The 26,565-nt window shown below is 39.5% G+C and overlaps 1 protein-coding gene across 6 annotated transcripts in view; it reads left to right on the top strand.

The window, feature by feature from the left end:
* Window positions 1–23,227, top strand: part of EFCAB8 (EF-hand calcium binding domain 8) — a 133,090-nt gene extending 109,863 nt beyond the window's left edge. For 3 of the 6 annotated variants that reach the window (XM_016426405.2, XM_016426398.2, XM_056811943.1), the window contains 7 exons: window positions 5,140–5,361; window positions 7,700–7,858; window positions 11,847–12,015; window positions 15,069–15,183; window positions 16,546–16,738; window positions 17,115–17,210; window positions 21,982–23,227. In XM_016426405.2, coding sequence (XP_016281891.2) covers window positions 5,140–5,361; window positions 7,700–7,858; window positions 11,847–12,015; window positions 15,069–15,183; window positions 16,546–16,738; window positions 17,115–17,210; window positions 21,982–22,482 — 1,455 coding nt within the window. In that variant the 3' untranslated portion in view covers window positions 22,483–23,227. Of the gene's footprint in view, window positions 1–5,139; window positions 5,362–7,699; window positions 7,859–8,847; window positions 8,934–11,846; window positions 12,016–15,057; window positions 15,184–16,545; window positions 16,739–17,114; window positions 17,211–21,981 lie in introns of those variants that run through there. The other 3 variants (XM_016426407.2, XR_001625231.2, XR_008915233.1) reach the window with 3 other exon arrangements.
* The last annotated feature ends 3,338 nt before the right edge of the window (window positions 23,228–26,565 follow it).

Below are 26,565 nucleotides of genomic sequence, written 5' to 3'. Positions count from 1 at the left end.
GCATGTTTCCTCAGTGTGTATGTGGCTGCATCTGTGTGCCTCTGCTTGTGGGCGTATATCTTGGTGTGGGTGTGATTCTCTGCTTGTGACAGTGGGTTTTTGTGTGTCTGGCTGTGGGAATATCTTGCTGTGTGTATATGTATGTGGATTTATTTTTCTCTATGGCTTTCTATATGGGTACAATTGGCTTTCTGGGTACCTTTCTGTGTGGTTGTGGGTCTCTGTAAACCAGGTATGTATCTTTGTGTGTATCTTTGCATCTTTCTCTATGGGTGACTCAGTGTGCTTGTGTCTGACTAGGTGGGTTTGCCTCTGTGTGGGATATGAGTCTCAATGTTTGGATATAGAGATTTTTCTGTGGGGATCTCTTTGGGTTTGTTTGTGGTACACTGTGTTACTTATATGTTTCATAGGGTCTCCTTGGCTATGTGTCTCACTGTATGCTTGTGTGTATTTGTTTCTGTCTTTTGTCACTCTGAGTCTATCTAAATGTTTGCATGAGTCTTTTCTTACTGGTGGAGAAAATGATGATTCTACACTCTGTGCCTGTGTGAATGGTGTGGTTGTCCAGAGCTTGAAAGAGGAGAGTTCTGGTTCTGTCCCACATTCTATTTCGAAGACTTTAGGAAAAAGCTGACATGTAGAGGGATGTTGACCAGACCATGTCCCTGATTGAGAGAGGAGTTGGGGTAGCAGGAGGAAAGAGAGGGAGAGAGAGCCCACTTCTCTCAAAGAAGGAAAAATTCCAGAGGTATTTAAGTCAGCAAGCTGGAAATCAGGGATGTGCTTGAAGTGATAGCTCCTCAGTTTTCTTCAAAATTCTTTCTCTTTCTCTGGGCACTCTTTTTGAAGAGAACTTTGAAATTTCATGTCTCCTATGATCTCAACAACACTGCCCCTCTCATGGCATGGAATATAAAGTAATAATTTTCTCTATCAACAAGGAGAATAGATACGTCTTTAGGCATGTGTGGCTGTCTCTTGGTGTGTATCTCTGGGTGTTTCAGTGTGTCTATTTTTAAAAAAAATTCTCATTGTTTAATGTCACCCTGCCACCCAATATTTCTGTGGCTTGTTAGTTCTTTTTCTATGTCTCTGTATGCATCTTTGGGTGTATATGTGTATATGTATTGATGTATGTGGAATTCTATCTCTGGCTTTGTATGTATGAGTATCTCTAGGTGTCATTGTGTGTGTGTGTGTGTATCTGTCTTTGGATAGGTATCTAGTTCTGGATATGTGTGTGTGTGTGTGTGTGTGTGTGTGTGTGTGTGTGTGTGTTTCTGGGTTTTGGTCTGCCTGTGTGTATCTGTCTTTGGATATGTGTCTAGTTCTGGATATATATATATATATATATATGTGTGTGTGTGTGTGTGTGTATGTGTGTGTGTGTGTGTGTGTTTCTGGGTTTTGGTCTGCCTGTGTGTATCTGTCTTTGGATATGTGTCTAGTTCTGGATATTTCTATCTCTATGTTTCTGGGTTTCTGTTTGCCTGTGAGTGTATGGTTGGGTCTGTCTGTTGTTTATGTGTTTTTCTTTCTTAACCATTCCCAGTTCCTTTACATTTTAGTGCCTTTCCTCTTTTAATCATTTCTTATTTATCCTGTAAAGAGCTCATTTGTACATGTTTGCTTGTTGTCTTTCTCCTTAGATTGTAAGCTCCTTTGGGGTAGGGCCTGAGTGTGTCGTCTTCTGTCCTTAGTGATATCTGAATATTAATATTTATGTCTGTCTTTGTCGCTGCCTCAGGATTTGATCATATCTGTGTCTGTATCTGGGGATATGAATGTTTCTGAATAGATGTGTCGGCTGGTCTCTTGAATTAATGTGTCTTGGGTGTGTGTCTGCATGAGTATGTGTGTACCCATCTCGTGTCAGTGTGTGGGTGCCTCTTGATGTGCTTGTGTAGTCATGTCTGTGACTGTAAGGGTCATTGTGTGTATGCCTGCGTGTCTTTCTCTGGCTGAATACAACTCTTGATAGGCTGTGGTATGGCTGAGGATGTACATGCACAAACACCTTTTCTGTTTGTGGCTTAAATGGCTGTGTGTCTGTCTATGTGTGCTTGTCTTGTTGCACCGGCTTATAGGGCTGTGTCTGTGTCTTCTCTTATATGTGTTTATGTGGCTCTGTTTCCAGGTGTGTCTCTGGCTCCATTGTCTATGGAGTGTGTATATGTGTGTGTTTTGCACTGGGTGTGGTTTGTGACGCTGTGTGTATGTGTGCCTCTCTTGCTGGATATGTGGCTTTGTGCATTGTACAGTATCTTGCTGTATTGACTTATGTGGCTGGTGAATATTTGTTCTTCTCTTGTTGCACGTGGGAATACGTGATACTCTTGCTGGGTGGTTGTGTGTGCAAGTGCATGTGTAGTTTAGGCTGTTTATAGGTGTGCCTCTTGATCCATGTATGACTGTGCATATAAGCATATATGTGTTATTCTCATGCTTTGTGGTATGTGTGTGTGCTCACATGCTTCTCTTGCTGGCTATGTGACTTCATTAAATGTACTTGGGTCTTTGCTACACGGGTAGCCGGGTGAATGTGTATGTGCCTCCATGTGGCTGTGTATGTGCCTCTCTTACTGCTTGTGTCATGCTGTGCACCTCATTTGCTGACTGTATGCATTGCTACTCTTGCAAAGTGTGTTTCTTTGTGTCTGAGGGTTTTTCTTTTGCCATGTGTGGTTGTATGTATGCCTCCATCCTGTGTGTTTTTGCTTCTCTTGCCATATTTGTGGTAACATGGATGTGTGTGTCTCTTGCATGTGTGGCTGCATGTATCTATGTATCCTTTAACGTGTAGATGGCTGTATTTCTGTGTGCCTCTGACGGCATGGGTGGCTAGGGCTATGTTTGTGCTTCTGTGCTGTACGTGTGGCTGCCTCTGTGTGTGTCTCTATCTATACACCATGCTGTACATGCGACAATGTTTACATGTCTAGTTTGATGCTGTGCAGATGTGTTTGCCTGTGCCTCTTCTGATGCAAGTGTGGCTGCATGTATGTGTCTGTTTTTTGCTATATATATGTCTGTGTGTATGTGTGTCTCTTGCTTCATATGTGGTTATATTTATGTATGGATCTCTTATGACATGTGTGGTAGTATGTCTCCCTTGATACCTGTGTAAATGTGTTTATGTTTGTGTGTCTTATTTTTTAATCCTCACTTTCCATCTTAGAATAAATATCAAGCATTGGCTCCAAGGCAGAAGAGTGGTCAGGGCTAGACAATAGGGGTTCAGTGACTTGCCCAGGGTCACCCAGCTAGGAAGTGTCTGAGGGCAGATTTGAACCCAGGACCTCCTGTCTCTGGATCTGACTCTCAATCCACTGAGCTACCCAGCTACCTCCATGTGTATGTCCCTTGTTATGTGTGTGGTAGTGTGTCTCTTATTACATGTGTTTTTGCATACCTGTATGTCATACGTGGCAGTGTGTATCTTGCTGCTTTTGGGTTCTGTGTGTGTGTATATCTCTTGCTGAATGGGACTGTATTTATGAATGTATATTTCGTGCACAGGTAGTGACTGTGTTTATGTATGCCTGTTTCTGTTTGTGTGAATCTGTGCATGTATGTGTCTCTGTTGATGTGCATATTTCTCTAGCTCTATGTCTGGTTATGTTTATACATAGCTCTCATTGTGTACATGTGTCTGTGTGTATCTCTCTTGTTGCATGTGTGAGAGATCTCTAGGGTGACACTTACAATGAGAGACACACCTAAACACTGCCAGAGACCTGCACATACCTACAGTCTCCCACACAACAAGAGACATACACATATACAGCAAACCTTGTGTGTCTCTCTGTGTGTTTCTTGTTGCATGCATGACTTTTTCAGGTGTGCTTCTCTTGTGGCATGAGTGACCCTGTTGCATGCAGGACTTTGTGGCTCATTTGCTATAATGTGGCTGTTTGTGCCTCTTGTTACATGTGTGGCTGGGTGTACATGTACAGGTACCTTTCTTGTTCCATATGTCACTGCGTGTAAGTGTGCACCTCTCTTGCTGTGTGTTTGTGTTTGTTTTGCTGCATATGTGGCTTTGTTTCTTTTGTTCTGTGTGTGGCTGTGTATCTTGTAGGTCACTTTTGTTGCATGTGTGCTGATGCCTATGTGTGCCTCACTCTTGCTGCCTGTGTGTGACTGTGTATACGTGTGGGTCTCTTGTTGCATGTGTGGCTCTGTATAGAAGAATCTTGCTGGGTGCATAGCTGCATGTACATACATGTATGTTTTCCTGATGCATGGATGATTGTGTGCCTCTCTATGCCTCTCTGGTTGCCCACAGGTCTAAATTCTAATGTATCTCTTTTGTATGTGTACCCTTCTTATTGAATGTGGAACTGTACATATGTGTACATTTTCTTGTGTGTGTGTAACTATATACATTTCTCTTGTCACTCATGTAAGTGTGGTATGTGTGTCTCCCTGGATGTGCAGCTCTTTCCTTTTCTTGTTGGTTATGTTACCTTTGTACTTTTCTTGTTGCAGATGTTTCTTCTGCTGTGTTTGGCTGTGTTTATGTGTATTTTTGTTGCCTGTGTATTTGTGTATTCATATATGTTTCTCTTGCTTGCATATATAGCAATTTGTCTGTCATTATTTCTATTCCTGCACATGTAGCTGTGTGTGTGTGTGTGTGTGTGTGCATGTGTTATATAGCTGCTTTTCTCCCTGCATTTGTTGTTTGTGCAGCTCTGTGTCTGTATTTCCCTTATTTTGTGTTTGGGAGTCTCTTGCTTTTTCTGTGTGTATGTAATGTGGCATTTGTGGCTGTACATGCTTTCCTTGCTGCATTTTTGGATTGTCTGTGTATGGTTGTACCTGTCTTTGCTGCATGTTATGGTGTGTGTGTGCGTGCGTGTGTGCGTGCGCACCTCTCTTGCTGTTTGTGTATGTGAGTCTCTCACTGATGTGGCTTGTGTGGCTCTTTGTATCTGTGCCTCTCTTGCTGCTTGTGTAGCTGAGTGTGTACATGTGTCTCACGGCTTGTGTGGGTTGTATGGCTATGAGTGTTTGTCTTTCTTACTGTGGTTGGCGTCTGTCTCTCTGTGTGTCTGAGTCAGTGCCGCAGAGGCTCTGACTGGCACAGAGAGACAGCAGATGCCCTGAGCTAAGAGCCTTCATCTCTTGCAGATCATTTTTCTGCCCACTCGGCAGCGGACACCTCGAACAGCCACCCTTCTGAGCAGTGGGGGCAATGGCATTATTTATGCCTGGTCGATTCATGACAAAGGGGGCATGCTGGGAAAGTTCAAGCCAGCAGGTAATGAAAATCAGGATTCAGTGGTTGGTGCCATGGCCAGCGATGAAAAGGACTGGATTCTAGTAACAGGAGACTCTAAAGGGTACATCAAGGTACGTGGGTTCTTATCCTAGGGCTAAGGGATCAAAGAGATTATTTCAGTTTATTCTTGGTCCCCCCCCCCCAATACTCTTCTTGCCAAGGCCAGCCCTTTTCTTGTGTCCCCAATTCTTCATTCATTCATTCATTTATTCATTCATTCATTCATTCAACAACCACTTTTTAAGCTCCTACTTTGTGCTAATTGTTGTACTAGACTGAGGACACAAAGACAAAAACAAAATTGTGCTCAAGGACAAGAATTGTTTTTGTAAGGCAGCTCTGTGGCTCAGTGGAGAGAGAGCCAGGCCTGGAGTCAAGAGGATCTGGGCTCAAATCTGGTCTCAGACACTTCCTAGCTGTGGGACCCTGGGCAAGTCACTTGACCCCCATTGCCTAGCCCTTATAGCTCTTCTGCCTTGGAACCAATATTTAGTATTGATTCTAAGACCGAAGGGAATGGTTTAAAAAATAAAAGAAGAATTTTTTTTTGCCTTTACTTAAGAGGTTAGACTAGATTATTTAAGAGTGTGGTCACCAAGAATCATTACTCAGCTCCAAATGATTTTTTATGGTAATTTATTTATAAAAGGAGAAAGCATGAAAGTAAGAAAATCAGAGAGAGGATAGGGTAAGATATCTAACCTAACACACTAAGTATTTTGCTCTGGCTTCTGGCTTAATCCAGGCAGGGCTAATTAGTCCTCAGCATGAGGGGCCTCAGCCTTAGCACAGTGCTTGATGTATAAATAAGTCATATTTTTTTTTGTTGATTGATTAAATACAAAACATGTACAAGATAATTGCACACTTATTTGGTTGAAGGAGCTATCCACTGCACCACCTAGCTGCCCAGTTACACATGTAGCCAGATGATGATTCTGTTCTCACCTTTGTCATGTGTGTCTTGCTTGTTATTGCACACATCTAGGATGCACACACTAGTGCCTACACACACGCCCTGGGCCCTGACACTGTTTTATCATGTCATGTAGCTACATTTCTCACTTTGTTAAGCATTCTATTGCTATTCTTTTGAGAATAAATGAATTCTTGCACATACTTTTGTTATTTCAAAAGACCCATCCATAGAATATCCCTAGTTTGCATTGTTTGCCCTTGGGCATATTTGCTTGTGTTCTATGGGTGTGGATTCATTCTGCATGATACACAGAGGTAAAATGTTAGGTATGAGGTATGTAATTTAGACAGGTTGTCTCTGAAGCAGCTTGCCACAGACACTGTGCACTTGCCTGAGTCTGTTGCATGTACTATTAAAAAAAAAAACCTCCTTACTTTCCATCTTAGAATCAATACTGTGTATTGGATCCAAGGCAGAAGAGTAGTAAGGGATAGGCAATGGGGGTCAAATAACTTGCCCAGGATCACACAGTTGGGAAGTGTCTGAGGCCACATTTGAACCCAGGACCTCTTGTCCTTGCTCTCAATCTGTTGAGCTACCTAGATGTTCCTTGCATATACTATGGATGCATATTTACTGTGAATGACACCTTGACACCTAGTCATCATCATTCTTCCAATTGCTGATTTTTACTTTGCTGCTTGTACTAGATTTTGGAAGATATTTCCATCTTTAGTGATTTTTTCAAGGGACTCTAAAATGTTTTGTCTTGGGGGAGAATGCCCCCAGCCTTTTCAGAGCTTCCCCTATATAAAGGGATTATGCATAGAGCAAGGGAACAGAGCTGCACCTAGGCAACCCCTTTTCAATATCTTTCAGCTCTGAGAGGTTTCAGACTTTACCTGAAGGCAAACTGTCCAGAGCATCATTGTTTGACCCCAGCTTTACAGGGGGGAAGTTGGGAGGGAGGCAGCAGAAAAGAACCAAGCAAGAGATGGGGCTTGGAGCCAGCTCAGGCTCAGGGAGATCCGATATGTATATATATATATATATATATATATATATATATATATATGTATGTATGTATGTATGTATGTATATGTATATGTATATGAACACGGTTAAAGAGTATTGGGCTTGGAGTCAGGAAGACCCGAGTTTAAGTTCAGCCTCAGACACTTCCTAGCAGTGTGACCCTGGGAGAGTCACTTAACCTTTGATTGCCTGACAAAAGGAATCACGGGATCCACTGGAGAAGGAAATGGCTAATCACTCTAGTGTCCTTGCTAAGAAAACCCCATGGATAGCTATTGTCCATGGGGTCATGAAGAGTCAGACAGGAATGAATGATTGAACAATAACTATAATATATTAATAATATAACTATTAATAAAGATAATTATAACACACACAATAAATAATAAATATATTCATAATCTATAACATTCTGTGGATTCAAGCAGGATCACTAACCCAATCTCTGATCTTAGATCTGGGACATCAAGGAGTACTGTAGGCCAGCCAGTGAACAGAAGTTATCCCCTGTCTGGGAAGATAAAGAAGCTCAGGAAAATACTTACCGGAAGTTAATTTTTGCAGAGAATAAAGTGGCAAAACAGCCTGAACCCCCCCTGATACCTGAAGAGGAGGTAGGAGGGATTCTGGATGAATATTCCCTAGCACCCCATTAATAGTGAAGTGTTTCAATTCCCTTTGAGGTGCTAAGGATGGGAGTAGAAAAAGGTTTGGGATTCTAGTTCCTTGATAAAATTTGCTAGGTACTTTAAAAACCTTAAGTAATTATTTAAATTATAAAAACTTTAAAATATTATTTAAAATTTAAATGATTAAATTATTATTATTGCTATTATGGTCATTATTTAAAATGTTTCATTTTTTCCATTAATTATTTTTTCTTTCTTCTCCCTTTCCCCCAACCCTTTGAGATGTGAGGTAACAAGACCTTTATGAGAAATATGCCTAGTCAAGTAAAACAAATTCCTACTTATGTCATGTTAAAAAAAAGTTTTGTTTTGTATGTTTAGTTTATTCTACATATTTAGTTCATCATTTCTTGGTCAGGTGGTCAGCATTCTTCATCCCTACTGCCCTGGAATCAGGACTGGTCATTACATTTGATTTAATTCTTGTCTTTCAAAGCTGTTAGTTTTTCTAATGTTGTTGTTAATGGTATAAATTATTCTCTTGATTCTATTCACTTCATTCTATGTAAGCTCACTGAAGTCTTCCCATGTTTCTTTCTGAAACCTCCTCTTTATTAATATTAATTTAACGTAATTTGTTTAGGCATTCCCTAGTTGATGGGCATTTCCTAAACATATTACAAGTCATTTGTTATAGGCATTCTGTTAACCAGGCTTCTAATTAGGAATCTATGAAATCCTAGATTTTTGAAACTGAAGTAAAGATAGATGCCTGAATGGCTTTTTGTAAATTGAATTTTAATTTTTCTATTGATTAATTAAATTAGGGCAGCTTAGTGAGCAGTGGATAAAGCCTCCAGTCCTAGAGTTAGGAATACCTGAGTTCGAATTTGAACTCAGACACTTAATAGCTGTGTGGCCTTGGGCAACTCACTTAACTTTTGTTTGCCTCCATTTTTTCAACTGTAAAATAGGGATAATAATAGCCATTGCCTCCCAGGATTGATGTGACGATTAAAAGAGATGATTGTAAAGTGCTTAGCACAATTCTTGGTGTTTGGTAAGTGCTACATAAATTATTGTAAATTATTATAATCATAAAATATTATTTATTAAATTATTATCATTGTTGAATATTTTCAGAGCTTTGAGTTTCCCAATCATTTTGTCAGACATTTATGAATAACCAATTGTATGTACATTATCCTTTCTCATCTAGCCTCTCCATTAAGTAGTCAGTTAGTAAGGTGAGAAACAAGGGCATAGTAGAAAAAGAATCAGTCAGAAAGCTTCAGAAGACCTAATATGGAGTTCTAGTTACTGCTTACTTGCTTTGGGACTTTGCACAAATCATTCAATTCCTAGGAAACCTCATATTGTTTAACTGTGAAATAGATATGGAAACCTGGCCCTAGTTCACGGGGCTGGGAGGATTTAATTCTAAAATGGATATAAAAGTACTCAGTGAAATATTTTTTAGTGTATTTCAATAAGATAACAGTGTGTTGCTATCTGGAGATCCTATAGAGCTGGCTCCTTATAGGGAATCTTTTTGGAAAGTGAAGAGTTTCAGGGGCAGTTAGGTAGCACCATAGATAGAGCACCAGACCTAGAGACAGGAGACGTCCTGGGTTCAAATTGACACAGGCATATCCCAGCAGTGTGATCCTGGGAAAGTCACCTAACCCCATTTGCCTAGCTCATGCCCTTCTAAGAGTTGTTACAAGGACAAAAAGTAAGGATTAATAAAAAAGAAAGTAGTTTCTGTGCAATAGTGGTGTCTTCCTATAATCCCCACTACTGGGGAAACTTGGGCTGAGACTGGCATAGCTATTAAGCTTGGAGAATGCTGAACTATATACTAAGTTTGGCATCCCTGTGGGGAGCTCCCAGCCTGCCCAAGGTGGGTGCATTGGGCAGGGCTGGAAAACAGAGCAGATCAAAGCTCTAGTGCCTAATCTCTAGTGGGATCTCATCTCTGGGTAACCCTTCTACTTCCAGCCCAGGGAAGCTAGAGTGACCTAGTCTTTAAAAAAAAACCCAACCAAAAATGTGAGTCATTACCTTCTAATTAATTGTTACATAATTACATATTAAATTATTTATTACATATACACACAATACATGGTATATATGCAATAATAATAATATTACATATGATACAATATATTACATGTTAAATACAAAGGAATTTTTAGACAGTGGGTTTCCTTATAGTGGGTCTGCTTCTCAATTTTCTAGTTCTTCTAAATTTTGTATCTACTTAATAAATAATTTCTTTTTCAAGATACATATTTATTTATTTAAACATTATTTTATTTGGTCATTTCCGAGCATTATTCATTGGAGACAAAGATCATTTTCTTTTCCTCCCCCTCTCCCCCCACCTCTCCCATAGCCGACACACGATTCTACTGGTTATCACATGTGTTCTTGATTCGAACCCATTTCCGTGTTGTGGGTATTTGCATTAGAGTGTTCATTTAGAGTCTCTCCTCAGTCGTATCCCCTCAACCCCTGTAGTCAAGCAGTTGCCTTTCCTTGGTGTTTTTACTCCCACAGTTTGTCCTGTGCTTGTGGATAGTGTTTTTTCTCCAAGATCCCTGCAGATTGTTCAGGGACATTGCATTGCCACTAATGGAGAAGTCCATTACCTTCAATGTATCAGTCTGTGTACAATGTTTTCCTGGTTCTGCTCCTCTCGCTCTGCATCAATTCCTGGAGGTTGTTCCAGTCTCCATGGAATTCCTCCACTTTATTATTCCTTTGAGCACAATAGTATTCCATCACCAACATATACCACAATTTGTTCAGCCGTTCCCCAATTGATGAGCATCCCCTCGTTTCCAATTTTTGGCCATCACAAAGAGTGCAGCTATGAATATTCTTGTACAAGTCTTTTTCCTTATTATCTCTTTGGGGTATAAACCCAGCAGTGCTATGGCTGGATCAAAGGGCAGACAGTCTTTTAGTGCCCTTTGGGCATAGTTCCAAATTGCCCTCCAGAACGGTTGGATCAGTTCACAACCCCACCAGCAGTGAATTAATGTCCCCACTTTGCCACATCCCCTCCAAAAGATACATATTTAGTCAAGCATAATTTCTTTGTATAAGCAGATACTAGATATTTTATTTTAGATGATTTAACTTTAGAAGTTTTACTTTTCAGATGTTTAATCCTATTATATAATTTCATTCATTCATTAACAAGTATAAGTTTTTTGAGGTCAGGGAAAAGATTGTTTAATTATTGTCTTTATGTTTTCCCTATGATTAGCAAAATGCCTAGGATATAGGATACATTTATAAATGTGTGTTGACTGAGAAAAAATATTTATTGAGTGTTTACTATGTGATTCCAAGTAGATAAAACAAAATTCCTCTTCCCAAGAAACATTCAATCTAGTGTTTTATCTTCATAAAAAAATTGATGAAAACAAACAAAACAAATCCCGGTGAATTGAGTATGGGTTATCTCTCCATTTTACAGATAAGAACACCAAAGTCTAGTAGAATGGATGATTTGCCCAAGGTCACTTTACCTAGTGAGCTGGTAGAGCCAGGCCAATGATTCTTGTGTTTAAAAACAACAACAACAACAACAAAAAACTCTTATCTCCTGCCTTAGAATCAATATATCCTGTATTTGAATGATAAAGGGTAGGTGGTGGTGGGGGTTTAGTGATTTGTTCAGGGTCACACAGCTAGGAAGTATTTGAGGTTGAATTTGAACCCAGAACCTTCTATCTCTAGGCCTGACTTCTTTATTCACTGAGCCACCTAACTGCCCCATGATGATATTTTAAAAAATCAATGCTAGGTCTTAAATTTCATTATTATTATTTTTTTAATTAAAGGAAAGCCCTCTCGGCTTCCATTTTCCCTGTTTGCAAAACAAAGGCATTGGCCAAGATGATTTTTAATCACTTATATCACTGTTTTATGAACTATGAACCTGATCTGTCTCCTTTAGGTCAATGGCGGCCATTCCGTTTCCCTAATTCCTCCAGAGCTCCTAATCTCCTGGCGGTCTCATAACGGAGGTGTGACTGATATCGTCTATGGGGACCGTTTCCATGTGATCATCAGTGCTGGTGCGGACTTTAACGTCAAAGCCTGGACGATCTTTGGCGAGGCTATTGGTATGGGTATTTTTGCAGGGGATCTTTTATTTTTCAGTTGACAAGAATTTTATTTTATCTTCCCACTCCCTCCCTTAAAAAGAAAAAGAAAACTCTTGTAACAAATAAGTATAAAAACCCCAAATATTGCTGAATTTGCTATGTCAAAAATGCCTATTTTCTTCTACATCTTGAGTCTATCATTTCTTTGTCAGGAGGTGGGTGGGTACTCCGTTTCATTATCAGACCTCTGGAATTATGGTTGGCCATTTATTTCACTGATCAAAGTTCTTCATTCTTTCAAAGTTAAACAGCTATAAACCAGTCTCTTGATTCTGTACTTTAGTTCCTATGTGTCTTCAGGTTTGTCTAAAACCGTTCTTTTCATCCTTTCTTATGGCACAGTAATATTTCATCATATTAATACACTATTTAATATGTTCAGCCTTTGGGTCCTTTTGAATCCTAAGTTATTTCTGTTTTTCTTGGAAGTGAGTTGTATGACTATTTTGGGAGGGATATGTGTGTGGAGAGCTTCCTTTTTTAAGTTTTATCTCTTGAAGGGGCTCTTAACATCTTACACATGCAGGACATTTTCACCATTTTCAAAGCAGGTTTGCATTTTCTCTTTTGAGAACTGCCTGTTCTTTTGGCCATTTAGGGCTGGGGAAATGGTTTATTCATCTTGGGAATGAGACCTTTATGAGAGAAACTTGTTGGAAATAGTTTACCCAGTTAACTGTCTTCTTTCTAATCTTAGTTATCATTGGTTTGTCTTTGCAAAAAACATTTATATTTTGTATATTTCCCTCCATCCTATTCTTTTATATATTTTTTTCTCTCTTTTCTCCCTGACAGATCTTTACATAGAAGAGAAGTGTGGAATGTGAGTGTAATTAGCACCACTCATCAATTCTTGATGCAAACAGTGTCTACTTCCCTGCCCCTTTTATCTTCCTTTTCCCCAGGCCCCAGTAACATGTTCTTATTCTTTCTTTCCTTTTCAATTTCTCTTGACCCTTCCCCAACCCCAACTGTTTTGTTTTGCTTATAACTAATCTTATCCTAGATCTACCTTCTCTTTCATTTACCACCTTTCCCCTCTCCATTTCTTCCTGTTTCCCTATTGAATGCATTACTTCATCAAACTCTTTATTTGGGTATGTATGCTTTATGTATGTGTATTCTACCCTCCTTTGATGAGTTTTGATGAAATTGAGGTTCAAGTGATACCCTTCCTCTTCCTTATTTGTAACTACTTTTACTTGTGCTATTATGAGAAGCTCATCCTTCATTCATCCCCTTTTCCCCCTATTGCATCCTTCCCCTCTTCTTTAATTTCTTCTTTTAAAATTATCAAAAATATAGTAAAAATCTTTTCCAGGTGACTCCCTATATGCTCACTGATGACATTATAATTCTTAGGGGATTCTTGTATTATCTTCCCTTCTTCTTGCTTTTTAGCAGTTTGCAATATATATATTTTTTGACCTGGAAGTCTGGGGCTTTGCTATGATATTACTGAAATGTTCATTTTGGGCTTTTCTCCCCCCCTCCCCCTCCAGTGTATGCTTTCTGTTTTCACTTTGCTTCCCTGTTCTAATATGTCTGGGCAGTTTTCTTTTATGATTTCTTGAAATACAATATACAGCTCTTTTTTGGTCATGTATTTAAGTTAAGGTAGTCCTATAATTCCTAAGTTACTTCTTTTGATTTGCTTTCCAGGTCAGTTATTTTTGATATGAGATATCTTGCATTTTCTTCTATTTTTAATTCTTTTGATTTTATTTTAATATTCCTTTTTGTTTCCTGGGATCATTATTTTATTTTTTATTCATTCTGATTTTTATTATACCTTTTACTTGGGCAAAGTTTTTGTACCTCTTAAATTTGTTAATTGTCTTTCCAAGTTCTTCTTCCATAGTTTTTGCTTTTCTAATATTTTCCTCTATAATTTTCATTTTATTTGTAGTATAATTTTAAACCTCTTAAAAGAAATCAATTATATCATTTCTTTTAGGAATTTGCATTGATTTTGTGGTCAAGCTGTGTTTTTCTTTGAGGCTTTGCTTTTAGGTGTGTTGTGACTCTTATTCTTTTTGCAAGTTTGTGACTTAGGCATCTCTAGTATCAAAGTAGTTCTTTGTATTTTTTGTTTATTAGTTTTCCCAGCAATCTACTCTGGGCAACCTGGTGTTCCTGACCTAGTTGAGAGTTCTGGTGGGAGACACCCTCTACTCACCTTTCCATAGCTGTCCCTGGTAGGACACTGAATATGTGATCTTGCCGTGGGTGACCACAATGAGGGACTATGGGTACAGAGACTATGATCCTAGCCCCTTTGGGAGACCCTAAACTGATGGGCTTATTGTTGAGTCTATAGATAACTTTGGACATCCCCATGCTCCTGCCCTGTGCTCTGAGCTCTGATGTGCTGAGTCTCTGCTCTTTGAAAGGGACCCCATTCTGCTAGTCTGGGCCCTGTGCCATCTAGGATTAGATCTGGACATTCCTGTGATACTGGCCTAGCTCAGAGTTCTGGACACTTCAGTCTATAGCTGTGGTCCAGTCACACTCCTTATTTCTTGCCTAGTCATTTGCCAATAGATCGAATTCTGATCTGGATGGGAAAAGATAACACACTATAGTTTATTTTTCAATTTCTCAATCACTACTGGTTTGGAGCTCTTCCTAGATCATCGTTGGAGTAGTTGTGGGAGACTTGGGTTGTATTGCTTTTTCATATTCTACTATCTTGGTTTGATCAACCTTTCCTAATTTTCCAGATATCAAGTTGAAGCCCAAAGTGGTTATATGATTTGTCTAAATACATAGAGCAAAGCTGGAGTCATTTGACTTCTGATTTAGTTCTTTCAGAGCTCTAGGGCTTCAGTTGATAGACTGGTGACAGCTCTTAGGACAGTTAAATCGAGAAGGAATGATGAAGCTGAGACAAAGTTGAGGGAAGAAGTCTGAGTGTGGTGGGTTGATCCTCAGAGGCAGAAGGGGATTGACATGGGAAGGATGGACAGTTGTTACTTCTAGTTACTGAACTGATTCAAGTTAAATTTCAGGAACATTCGGCTTACACATTTGGAGAAGACTTGTGCCTGTGGGGAAGTTGGAAAACTTAAAAAAAATGTCCATCCATGAGACAACAGAAGAAATTGATTTAAAGGAAACCTTTAAGTAAGTAGATCAATCCCAAACTTTTTTTTTAAATTAACGAGAAGGTGGTAGGAAAAGTCCCCAAATTTGGCATGGCACACAGGCTCTCCTTTCCAAAATGGCAGATCTGGTTTGAAGTTGGGCCGAGAATCATAGAATGTCTCAGATAGCTAGCCAGCTAGATAAAGACGTGAAGGGGTTCTTTTTTAGAGATCATTTTGCTGAATCCTCTCAGATAAAGTTGGGTTGGAGCAAAGAAACTTTCTTTCAAAGTAAATGGGATAAGGGCTAGATCTGTGACTTCCTTGGTATAGGGAACTCCTTCTACCAAGGCAGGAAGGTACCTTCTCTGCACTGTAGTCTTAGAGTTACCTGAGGTTCAGAGAAATTAGTGACTTTTGTAGTTAATCAACCAGTGTGTGTCAGATGGAGATAAGACTTCAAAAGGTCTCCCTGGTTCCAAGGCCAGCTCTCTATCCACTTCAGGGCACTACCTCACACAAAAGGATGTAATCTCCTCTAAATCTGCTATATTTGCAACTCAATCCAAGAAGTATTTAGGTTATTTGCCTTGTATGTGCATATAGGTCCTTGCTCCTAAGTGTTTGCCACCTTAGATAAACATGACTAGCAGCCATGGGAACTTAACCATCATTTCCTTCCCTGCATAGTATTTTTTCTAATACTTTCACCTTCCATCTTAGAATGGATATGTTCTAAGTATATGTTCTAAGGCAGTAGAGCGGTAAGAGCTAGGCAATGGGGGTTAAGCAAATTGTCCAGGGTCACACAGTTAGGAAGTATTTGAGGCCATATTTAAACCCCAGAACCTCCCATCTCAATCCATTGAGCCACCTAGATGAAACCCTGTTGTACAATATTGATATCAAACATGTTATAGACAGGAGTTAAGAGGAGGGAGAGATAATAGTGGGCTGAAATGGGGAGACTTAAAGGAGAAATTGAGGTTAAACCTTGGATGCCAGGTGGCAAGACTTGAATAAGTGGAATGAATTCTGTAGGGAAAGCACCCTTGGGGAATCTAGGCCAGTGATGGTGAACCTTTTAGAGAAGGAGTGACCAAACTATAACCTTTGTGCCACATGTAACCCTCCCCTAGACAGGGAAGGGAAGAAGCACTCCCATTGAATGACTGCTGACAGAGGGGGAGGGTCATGTGAGAAATTCCTCAGGCATGCAGAAGAGGGGTGGAAGGAAGTGCTCCCCTCTAAAACATGTCCCAAAGGTTCATCAGTACTGCTCTAGGGAATATTTTAAAGGGATATATATATATCTTTTTTTTTTTTTGCTTTTTCTGCAACTTTGGGCTAGGGGAGAGTAGGAGGGCAAAGTACTGAGTTTGAATCATTTTTTCCCTAACAGAGAAGATGAATACACAAAGGTCCTAAGAGAGCAACGGAAGGATCAGCTGGAATTGATGTCTCTATTACATAGCAAGTCCCCAGAGGCCATGGCCAAGCTAAAGGAGATGGCTGAACAAAGCATGCTGGGGTCTGCCAAAGCTGGCGAGGGGATCGAGGACAGTTGGAATAAATGGACGACGTCTGGGATGATGGTGAGGGGGTGCAGTGATGGCAAACCTATGTCACATGTGCCCAAAAGGGCAAGCAGAGTCTTCTCTGTGGGCACGTCTGCTATTGCCTGCCAGAGTTCATTACTAGAAAGCCAGAGGGACTTGGGGGGGAGCTGTACCCCTCTCTCTCTCCATGTGCCTGATGACATTCCTTACTTCCCCTGTCCCTCTGCCTAAAAGCCAATGGGAGTGCTTTCTCCCTCCCCTGTTGCCTGAGTTAAGGCAGGGGTGAGGGTGGGGTGGGGGCAGGGCCAGGCCAGGCACTCCATCTCTAAAAGGTTTGCCATCACTGGATTAGGTTTTTGGACTTTTTAGGAATTGAGCTTCAAATCTTCACATATACCTGTGATTTTTTCAGAGAAGTGACATCGTTGGAAGGGCTTATAAACCGAAGGAACGGCTACGCAAGACTGAGACCATGATGTCACCAATGAGATTTATGACGGAAAGAGAGGTCAGAGTCTAGCTAACAATATGACAGGCTTTTTTTGGAAATGGAGAATGGAGAGAGGAGTTTCTGAGAGTAAAGAAAAAAAAGTGTTATATTTAATGTTAGACCTGGATGTGAGTGGGGTTCCACAATTCGTTATAGAGTAAATCAGAAATCATTTTTTCCCCTCTGCTTCCTGATAGAGTTATTATAGTCAGATATTTAGATGACCAATGTAAATAACAATATGTACAATGTTTACCTAGTTCTACTCACTTCACTTTGCATCAGTTCATGTTTCCCCATGTTATTCCACAAGCATCCTGCTCATCATTTCTTATAACGCTCAGTAGTATTCCATTATAATTATATATCACACACTTATTCAACCATTCCCCCAGTTGATGGGCGTCCCCTCAATTTCCAATTCTTTGTCACCATAAAAAGAGCTGCTATAAATATTTTTGTACAAATAAATCCGTTTCCTTTTCAAATTTTAATCTTTTTGGGATATAGACCACTAAGTTATTATTTTTTTAAGCCCTTACCTTTTGTCTTGGAGTCAATACTGTATATTGCAAGGCAGAAGAATGATAAGGGCTAGGCAATGGGGGTTAAGTGACTTGTCCAGGGTCACACAGCTGGGAAGTGTCTAAAGTCAGATTTGAACCTAGGACCTCCCATCTGTAGGCCTGACTCTCAATCCACTGAGCCACTCAGCTTCCCCCACACTAAGTAGTATTGTTGAATCAAGGGTTATGCACAGTTTTATTTTAAAAATTTTATTAAAAAATTTTAAAATTTAGAATATTTTTCAATGGTTATATGATTCATGAACCTCCCCCCTCCAGGTTTCTCCTCCCTCTTTCAAAGCCAACAAGTAGTTCCACTGGGTTATACATGTATCATTGTTCAAAATCTATTTCTATGTTACTCATATTTGCAGTAGAGTGATCCTTTTAACAGCAAAACTGTGATCACATCCCTATCGTACTATGTGAATCAATCATATATTTTTCTAATGCATTTCTGGTTCCACAGTTCTTTCTCTGGATGTGGAGATATGTACAGTTTTAAAGCCAAATTGTTCTTCAAAATGGTTGGATCAGTTCACAACTCTACCAACATGATAAATAAATCACGTTTCTTTAGCTCTGTAAGTCTTTTTGCTGGAAAACCCTTACTTTTGCCATAGAATTGATAATAAGTATTGGTTCTATAGCAGAAGAACAGTAAGGGCTTGGCAATTGGGGTTAAACAACTTGCCTAGTGTCACACTTGCCTGAGGCCACATTTGAATCCAGGACCTCCTGTCTTCAGAACTGGTGCTCTATCCATTGAGCCACCTAACTACCCCTAACCTTTTAAATATTACAAAATGTTTTCATCACAATAACCATTATATTATTATTATTTTTATTCCTACTTGAAAAACCAAGAACTTGGTCTCGGGGAAAATAAAGTGACTTGTACAATTAGTTTTGTCAAAATCAGGTCTTGAACTTAAACTCAAGTCTTCAGGCAAAGCTGTGTGTGAGACCTGAGGAGTAGATAAGGTCATTGACCACTAAAAGCATCAGAGAGGGCTTCATGGAGAAGTTTTAAGGGTAGTTAGAAATTCTATAGGTAGGGAAGGGTAAATAGAGAGAAAAAGCACTTACTTTGTCTTAGGCTTTGTGTAAGTGTTATGGATGCATATATCAAGCAAGCAAGATAGTTTTTGCTTAAAAGAAAATGACCTAATGGGGGAAGACAACCTAGAAAGAAGAGCTAGAAAAGAAGAGATGTGGCCATGTTCAGGAAATGGCACAAGGAGCCTATAAGAGCTCACCATTCTAGGGATAGAGCATAGGAAACATTATGAACAAAGGGATTAGGATTCATATTTTCTGGGGATAGAAACTAGATTATTTGGCCAAAATGAAACTATAAAGTTAGGCTGGTATCAAGATTGTAGGAGTCCTTGAATGCCAGGCCCAGGAATCTGGACTTCATGAGCAATAGGGAGGAGCCTTTGAAGATTTTTGAGTACAGAAGCGATATGTCTAGAGTGTTCAACACATGAAAGATTTTTCTGGCAGCAGTATAAAAGATGACTTGGAAAAGGAAGAAAGTAGGTGTGGGAAGACTTGTTAGGGAGCTATTAGAGTAGTAGGGGGGTAATAATGGACTTGAATTATGGCAGTGGGGATAGAGTGTGGAGGGATGGGAGAGATGAGGTAGAATCATCAGGATTTGGTAACTCATTGGAAATGAAAGTGAGGGAAAGAGAAGAGTTGAAGATAACCTCAAGTTCTAAGTGAGAAAACTTATTAAATGCATCAGATACTTTTTCCTTTAAATTAAAAAAATATATTTTGTTAAATATTTCCCAATTTTGCATAAATTTATTTTTAACACTCATTAAAATTTTTCATTTCAAATTCTCCTCTTTGAGAAGGCAAGCAATGTGATATTTATTATACAAGGCAATTGGGGTTAAGGGACTTGCCAATAGTTACTCAGCTAGGAATTATCTGAAGCTAGATTTGAACCCAGGACCTCCCAACTCCCTTTCCACTGAGCCATCTAATTATTCCTACATGTTCTTCTGTTTTAATTTTTCTTTTTTTTCTTCATTATCTGACTATCTATCACTTCTCACTCATCTTCCTAAGTTCCATAGTAAAATTTAATAGCTCTAATACTTCCTTATAATTTACTAAAAAAAAAAATCTACTCTATGTTTGGAAACCAGATGTCCAAATAGAAACACAGAAGAAAAATAACTACTCAGACACAAGGATTGATAGGGATATGATTGGGGATGTAGACTCTAAATGATCATTCTACTGCAAATATCAATGGTATGGAAATGGGTCTTGATCAATGACACATGTAAAACCCCAGAGGAATTGTGCATTGGCTACAGAAGGGTGTGTTGGCTTCAGAAGGGGGTTGGGGAAGGGTAAGGAAAGAACATGAATCTTGTAACCATAGAAAAATATTCTAAATTAATTAATTAAATAAAAATTTCAAAAAACAAACAAACAAACAAAAAAACCCCAGAATCCAATCTTGTTAGAACTGTGTACAAAAGTTGTCATAGGAACCCAGAATGTTGAACTGGAATGGACCTTAGAAATCATCTTGCCCAGTTCTCATATTTGATAGATGAGGAAACAAATCCCTAAAGAGGGTAAATGATGTGTCCAAGATCACAAAACAAATTAGTCTAGGGGTTTTTCTACTAGACTCTGCTACCACAATAAATTCTGAGTGCAGACCTGTTATTCCCTAATTCTAGAAAGTCCCCAATCTCTACTGAAGGAGAAATAAAATATTAACTAACTAAGGTAATGATAAAACACATAGTCTCATCCACTATTGTAACAACTACTTGCTGTCCTTGGATATGAGACCCTGCCTTTTTGTATAAAAGAACTTTCACCATTGAAAGGTATTTGGTTCATTTCCCCTGTCTCTTGCCTTTCAGTGAGAATGTTTTCTTAATCTGATAATAAATCCTGCCAGTTTCATTTGAAATACCCCCCTTTTCTCTCTTGAATGATCTTCTTTTTTCTCTACCCTTCCCTCTCCTGTAAAATTCTTTACTTAGGTATATTAAGTTGCTGTAGAATGCTACTGACTGGCAGGATACTCTTAAAAAAAAAAAACAACCTTACCTTCCATCTTGGAATGATACTAAGTGTTGGTTCCAAGGCAGAAGAGTGGTAAGGCTGAGGCAATGGGGGTTAAGTGACTTGCCCAGGGTCACACAGCTAGGCAAGGTCTGAGGCCAGATTTGGATCCAGGACTTCCCATCTCTAGGCTTGGATCTCTATCCACTGAGACACCCAGCTACCCCCTGGCAGTACACTCTTTTCTTTTTTCTTTTCTTTTGATTCAATTTTTTTTTTTGTTCTGAATTCTCTAACTCCCCCATCCATTGAGTAGATAAGAAAACCCAAACCCATTAAAAGTACCTATGGTCATGCGAAGTAAATTTTGCCATTAGTCATGTTCTGCACCTCCTCCTCCTCCCCCATCAAAAAAAAGAACATATACTTTTATTTGTGTCCATGAGCTCTATCTGGAGGTAGTCATCGTGTTTCATCATGAGTCCTTTAGTATTTTGGTTGGTCATTGTATCAATCAGAGTTACTAATTAGATCTTTCAAAGTTGATTATCTTTATAATATTGATGTTCTTGGGGGCAGCTGGGTTGCCCAGTGGGTTGAGAGCCAGGTCTAGGGACAGGAGGTCCTAGTTTCAGATCTGGCCTCAGACCCTTCCTAGCTGTGTGACCCTGGGCAAGTCACTTACCCTTACCACTCTTCTGCTTTGGAATCATTTAGTATTGATTCCAAGGCAGAAGGTAAAGGTTTATAAAATAATAATATTGCTTTCTGGTATAAATTGTTCTTCAAATTTTGCTTATTTCACTTTGTGTCAGTGCAAATGTCTTCCTGTTTTTTTTCCCCCTGAAATTATTCCTGGTATCATTTCTTACAGCACAACAGTATTGCCATAACTTGTTCAGTCATTTCTCAATTGATGAGTAGCCTCACAGTTTTCAATTTTTTTTTGTCACCACAAAAGACATGCTTTGGATATTTTTTTACTCTTAAACAGTCCTCAAAGTTTATAAAAGCCAAATCAATGTATCTCTTTGCTTTCAATTTGGTGTCCTATCTTTGAACCATACCCAAAGCGAGAGGCACATCTTTCTTCAGAGGTTGAGAATTGCCCAACACTGGTTCCCCTGTACCCTCGGCCCCCTATACTGATTCTTTGTCTCTTGTTTTGTGGTCAGATCTCTCCTTGGATCTATAGGAGTCTCCCGTACAAAGAGCTGCAAGATTTGACCCGATCCAACATGGCCATCATGAAAACAACTAAGATTCCCAAGAAAAAACATGTTTGGGTAGTCACCCAGCAGATCATCAGGAGCCTCGCTTTGCCCAGGCAGCTGTCCATTGATGCATCTATGCAGTCTCAGAGCTTCTCTTATTCTACCTCTCTTAATTCTTCATCCAAGACTTCTTCAGTCACTTCAATATCTTCTTTTAAGCTGTCTTCGGATATCTCCTCCCTTTCTTCTTTAAAGCAGACATCGGTCTCATCATCAGCAGCCTCAAGGAAACAATTCTATTCTTCCACTGTATCTTCCAAGAAAAGGATGCTTTCAAATTCTTCTTTATCCATGGCCACCAAATTGTCCCTCGTAGCCACTTCAATGCCTTCAGTAAAGAAGCCTTCGATCCCAGAAATAAAGCCTTTGAAGTCAATTCTGTCATCCCGAGTCAGGTTTTAAAGGATGACCTCTCATTGAAGTTGCCAGTCCACTGAAGGGAACACAGGATATTGATGGACTCTTTTCTTATTTTGCCAGGCCAATTAAAGTGTAGGCTTGGTTGCTCCACTCTACCACAAAATTCCCCTCCCAGAATTATTCCCCTCTCCTATTGAGATCTATGTGTCACTTCTTCAGGAGAGAGAAATAAATTTTGTTTTGGGGTCTCAGATTAAGTTGTATTATCCCAGGATGTATATGTGGGGAGGGGGGGGAGGAGACCCTTTCTCAGAGGGATGGGTCATAATTTCATTTTCTAGGTCCAATTATCTCATATCTAGAATTTCCACATAACTCACTAATGGGGTCTTTTTGAGAGTATGTCTGATGTGACCATGGTCTAAGGGCAGAGAATTTAGCTTTAAGCTGGAGACTTTAAAAAGGCTGCCAAATTCTTTTTTGAATTCTCTGTTAATCAACAATATTTTGACACTGGCTATTTTATGAATAAGTGTCTCTGACTTCTTTTAAGTCCCAACTAAGATTCCATCTTTTACTGGAAGCTTTCTCTAGCCCCTCAAGTCTAATGCCTTCTCTCTGTTAATTTTTTCCTATTTATACTGTACATAGTTTGCTTGTATATATTTGTATGCATGCTATCTCTTCCATTAGATTATAAGCTCCTTGAGGGTAAAGACTGTTTTTTGTTTCTTTTTGTTATCCCCAGCACGCATGTAGTAGGATCTTAATAAATTTTTTTAATTGATTGATTGATTGAATTAAAAATATCCAACACCTGGAAGTGGGAGATGGGATGAGGTAGTATATAAGAAAAGTTCAAGGGAGGGGCAAAGTCAATATGGGATAGAATAGTCAGGGAAAATATTATGGGGGAGGAAAAAGCATTGAGTTTAGAGTCAAATGCTGGTTTTGAATTATATTACTTTGACTGCCTGATTTGGTGTAAGTCATTTCCTCAGTTTTGGAAAATTAAAGGTCTTTTACAGCTTATACACATGTTCTACATATATATGTTCTACAGCCTGAAGGGTGGCAGGTAGTTTTGGTCCTTCATCCAGTGGTGATGGGGAAAGGGAAGTGGCATATAGATTGTATATGAATTCACAGTTCACCCTTTTGTTTTTAAAGAACCAACTGAAGGTGGGTTGGTGAAATTTTAGCTTTTCTATATTTGGGGCCTTCTGGGATCCTTGTCTAGTAGTCAGAAGTCCTATTAATTCTTCGAAGTTGCCATATTATAGAATCTGAGTTAAAAAGCATCTCAGGTCCATTTAATTACTCAATGCAGGACTTTCCACTGCATTATTCCTGAAGACATATCTCTAGTTTTAAACCTTTCCATTCATTACCCTTCCAACATTCTATTCCCTTGATGGACTGCTCCGACGGTGAAGTTTTTTCTTACACTGAGTCAAAATCTACTTGTTAACTCCTTGCTACTATTGGCCTTAGTTCTTCCATTAAGGACACCTAGGGTGAATCCAATTCTAAGCTGGAGAAAGAGTATATATCCCCTAAAATTCACAAGAGAACCTGACACTATTCTGTAATTCTAAATACTGGTATAGGAAATACCTGAGCTAGATTGAACACAGGGAAAGTGTGGTTCCAGCCAACTTCTGTTGTCTGGTAGACTCAGGGAAATCTATTGCTTCAGATTACAACAGGCTGCTTCTACCCTAGGTAGGCTCCTTGGACTCATGACCCACTCCTGTGCTAAGGTGTTTTTTGGGGTATTTTGGGGGTATTTGGCTGGCTTTGTTTGATTGTTTTGATCCAGAGAACCTAAATTCAGATTCCACTTCTTATACTAACTGTGATCTTGGGCAAATGATGTAACTTCCCTGAACCTCAGTTTCCTCATCTCCAAAATGAAAAGAATTGGACTAGATGCCCTTTGAAATTCCTTCTAGCTCAAACTATGATCCTATAATCCTTCCTGTCTGGAAGGAGCCACGCAGTGCATCTGGTCTGATTAGGTTCTTTTTAAAGACTTATTTACTCTCCCAATTAGTGGCTACTCCGCATGCCTCTGTCATGGAATATAGGGTGGCACTGGGGATAATGGTTGTGCTTTATGGACAAAACTGATCAGTGACATTGATTTTGTGAAGCCATTACCTTTCTTGCCAAAAATTCTTTCCAGACCTTTCCCCACTTGGCTATAGGCATAGCCCATCTTCATTTTTCCTCAGGATAAGATTTATGAAAAATAATTAAAGATAAAGTTGCACAAGCCTTCAAAAGTCCTCTGGACTTCTTATAGGGTGTGGATCTGTAAGTGCAGAGGCCAGAGTGGGGATAGTTGTTGGGGATGGGATGGAGAATAGAGTAGCCCTGTAGGCTTGGGACACTGTAGAGGCAGAAGTGGGAGTAGCAGGAGATTGGGATAGAGCAGGGGTGAAATTGTAGGTAGGTTAGAACTATCTGAGGTTGAGGATTGGCTGGGAGCTGAATTGTATGTAGGGGATGGGGGTGGGGGTAATGGTAGGAGATTGGGAGGACCTATGGTGGGGGAGGGAGTGAAATGGACCTAGAGCTAATTTAGTCCAACTCTTTCATTTTATAAATGAGAAAATGGGAACCAGAAAAGGGAAGTTGGTAGAAGTTGGGATTCTAGTTAAGACTTGAAAAAAGTCAGGGAAGCCAGATGGAGAAGAGAGAGAGAGAATTGTAGATATGAGGGATAGTCAGCAAAAATGTCTGGGACCAGGAGATGGAGCATATTGTGAGGAAAAGCAAAGAAGCCAATGTCATAAAATATGATGGGGAGGAAGGTATAAGAACACTGGGAAGGTCAGAGGGGAAGGGGCCAGATTATGAAGGACTTTGTATACCAAATAGAGAATTTTATATTTCATCTTGGAGGAGAAAGGGAGCCACTGGAATTTATTGAATGGAGGCTATGCTTTGGAAAAAACAATTTGACAGCCAAGTGGAAGATGGAATGGAGGGGAATGAGATTTGAGATAGTGAGACCAACTACATAATGCACTCTCTTGAAAAGTATTTAAAGAGTCAAGTGTTAAAAAAAATTTTTTTAAGAACTAGAAGGAATCTTAGAGATAGTTCAGTGCCCTAATTTTAAATAAGAAGAGACTGAGGATTAGAGAATTTAAGTGACTTGATCAAGGCCACATAGTTAGAAATGTCAGAGTCAATGTCTGAACCTTTTAGCTATCTTTGAAACCTTATCCTGGGGCTATTAAATCTGGAAAGTTATGGTGACCTTGACCCAAGCTAAACTTAAAAGAATTTTCTTTCAGCTGATCTTGATTCACTTCTTCAGAGGGAGGGGGACCTACTTAAATGGGAACCAGGAGTCTAGAGAGCTCAGCTCCCTAATAGTTGCCCCAGGACATTCCTGAACTACAGCCCAGTTCCCTGACCACTGATTCTGACTATGAGTTATGGGAATTTGAGTTATGGGTGGTGGTGGTGGTGGAGAGGGTGATGATGGAGGTGCCTGGAAAAAAAAGAAGGGTGGAGTGATTCAACTATTTCAGTGGAGAAGTAATACTCTATTATTCATGCACAATATTTTATAGTTTACAAAGTGTTTTCATATTATTTCAGGTGTTATACTAACCCTATGAGGAAGGAAGAGATCATTCCCAGTTTAACAAACCTGATAGGTACATCATTTCCCTGATATGGGTATTCCTAAGCATGCCTTTGAATTCTATAAATCTTAGGGGGTCCCTTCTCCCATCACCATTGTGTTTAGGGCTTCCTTCTAATCGCTCAATATGGAGATACCAAAGGGCTGTCCTAAGTTAGTATTCTCACTTTGTACAGCCCACCTTCTTTCCAATCTCTGATTCTTTCTATTTTTAGTTGAGGAAATTGTGGCCCAGAGGGAGAAATTTATTTGCTTATGTAGTGGATGAATGGATGAACTGGGACTATGATTCCAGTTTTCTGGTTCTTAGTACAGAGGGCCTCAAACCCAATCAGCCTCCCCATTTCACTCTGCCCTATGTAGATATTTTGTTGGAGAGGGAAGGAAGGGTGGTAGTTTACTTTCAGTCCCAGAACTTGAGTGATCATCAAGATGATATGAGAAGAATCCTTTATTGAGAG

This window comes from Monodelphis domestica, chromosome 1 (genome assembly GCF_027887165.1).
Source record: "Monodelphis domestica isolate mMonDom1 chromosome 1, mMonDom1.pri, whole genome shotgun sequence".
Taxonomy (NCBI): domain Eukaryota; kingdom Metazoa; phylum Chordata; class Mammalia; order Didelphimorphia; family Didelphidae; genus Monodelphis; species Monodelphis domestica.
Note: the sequence above shows the minus strand (reverse complement) of the source record. Positions and strands in the feature narration are given on the sequence as shown.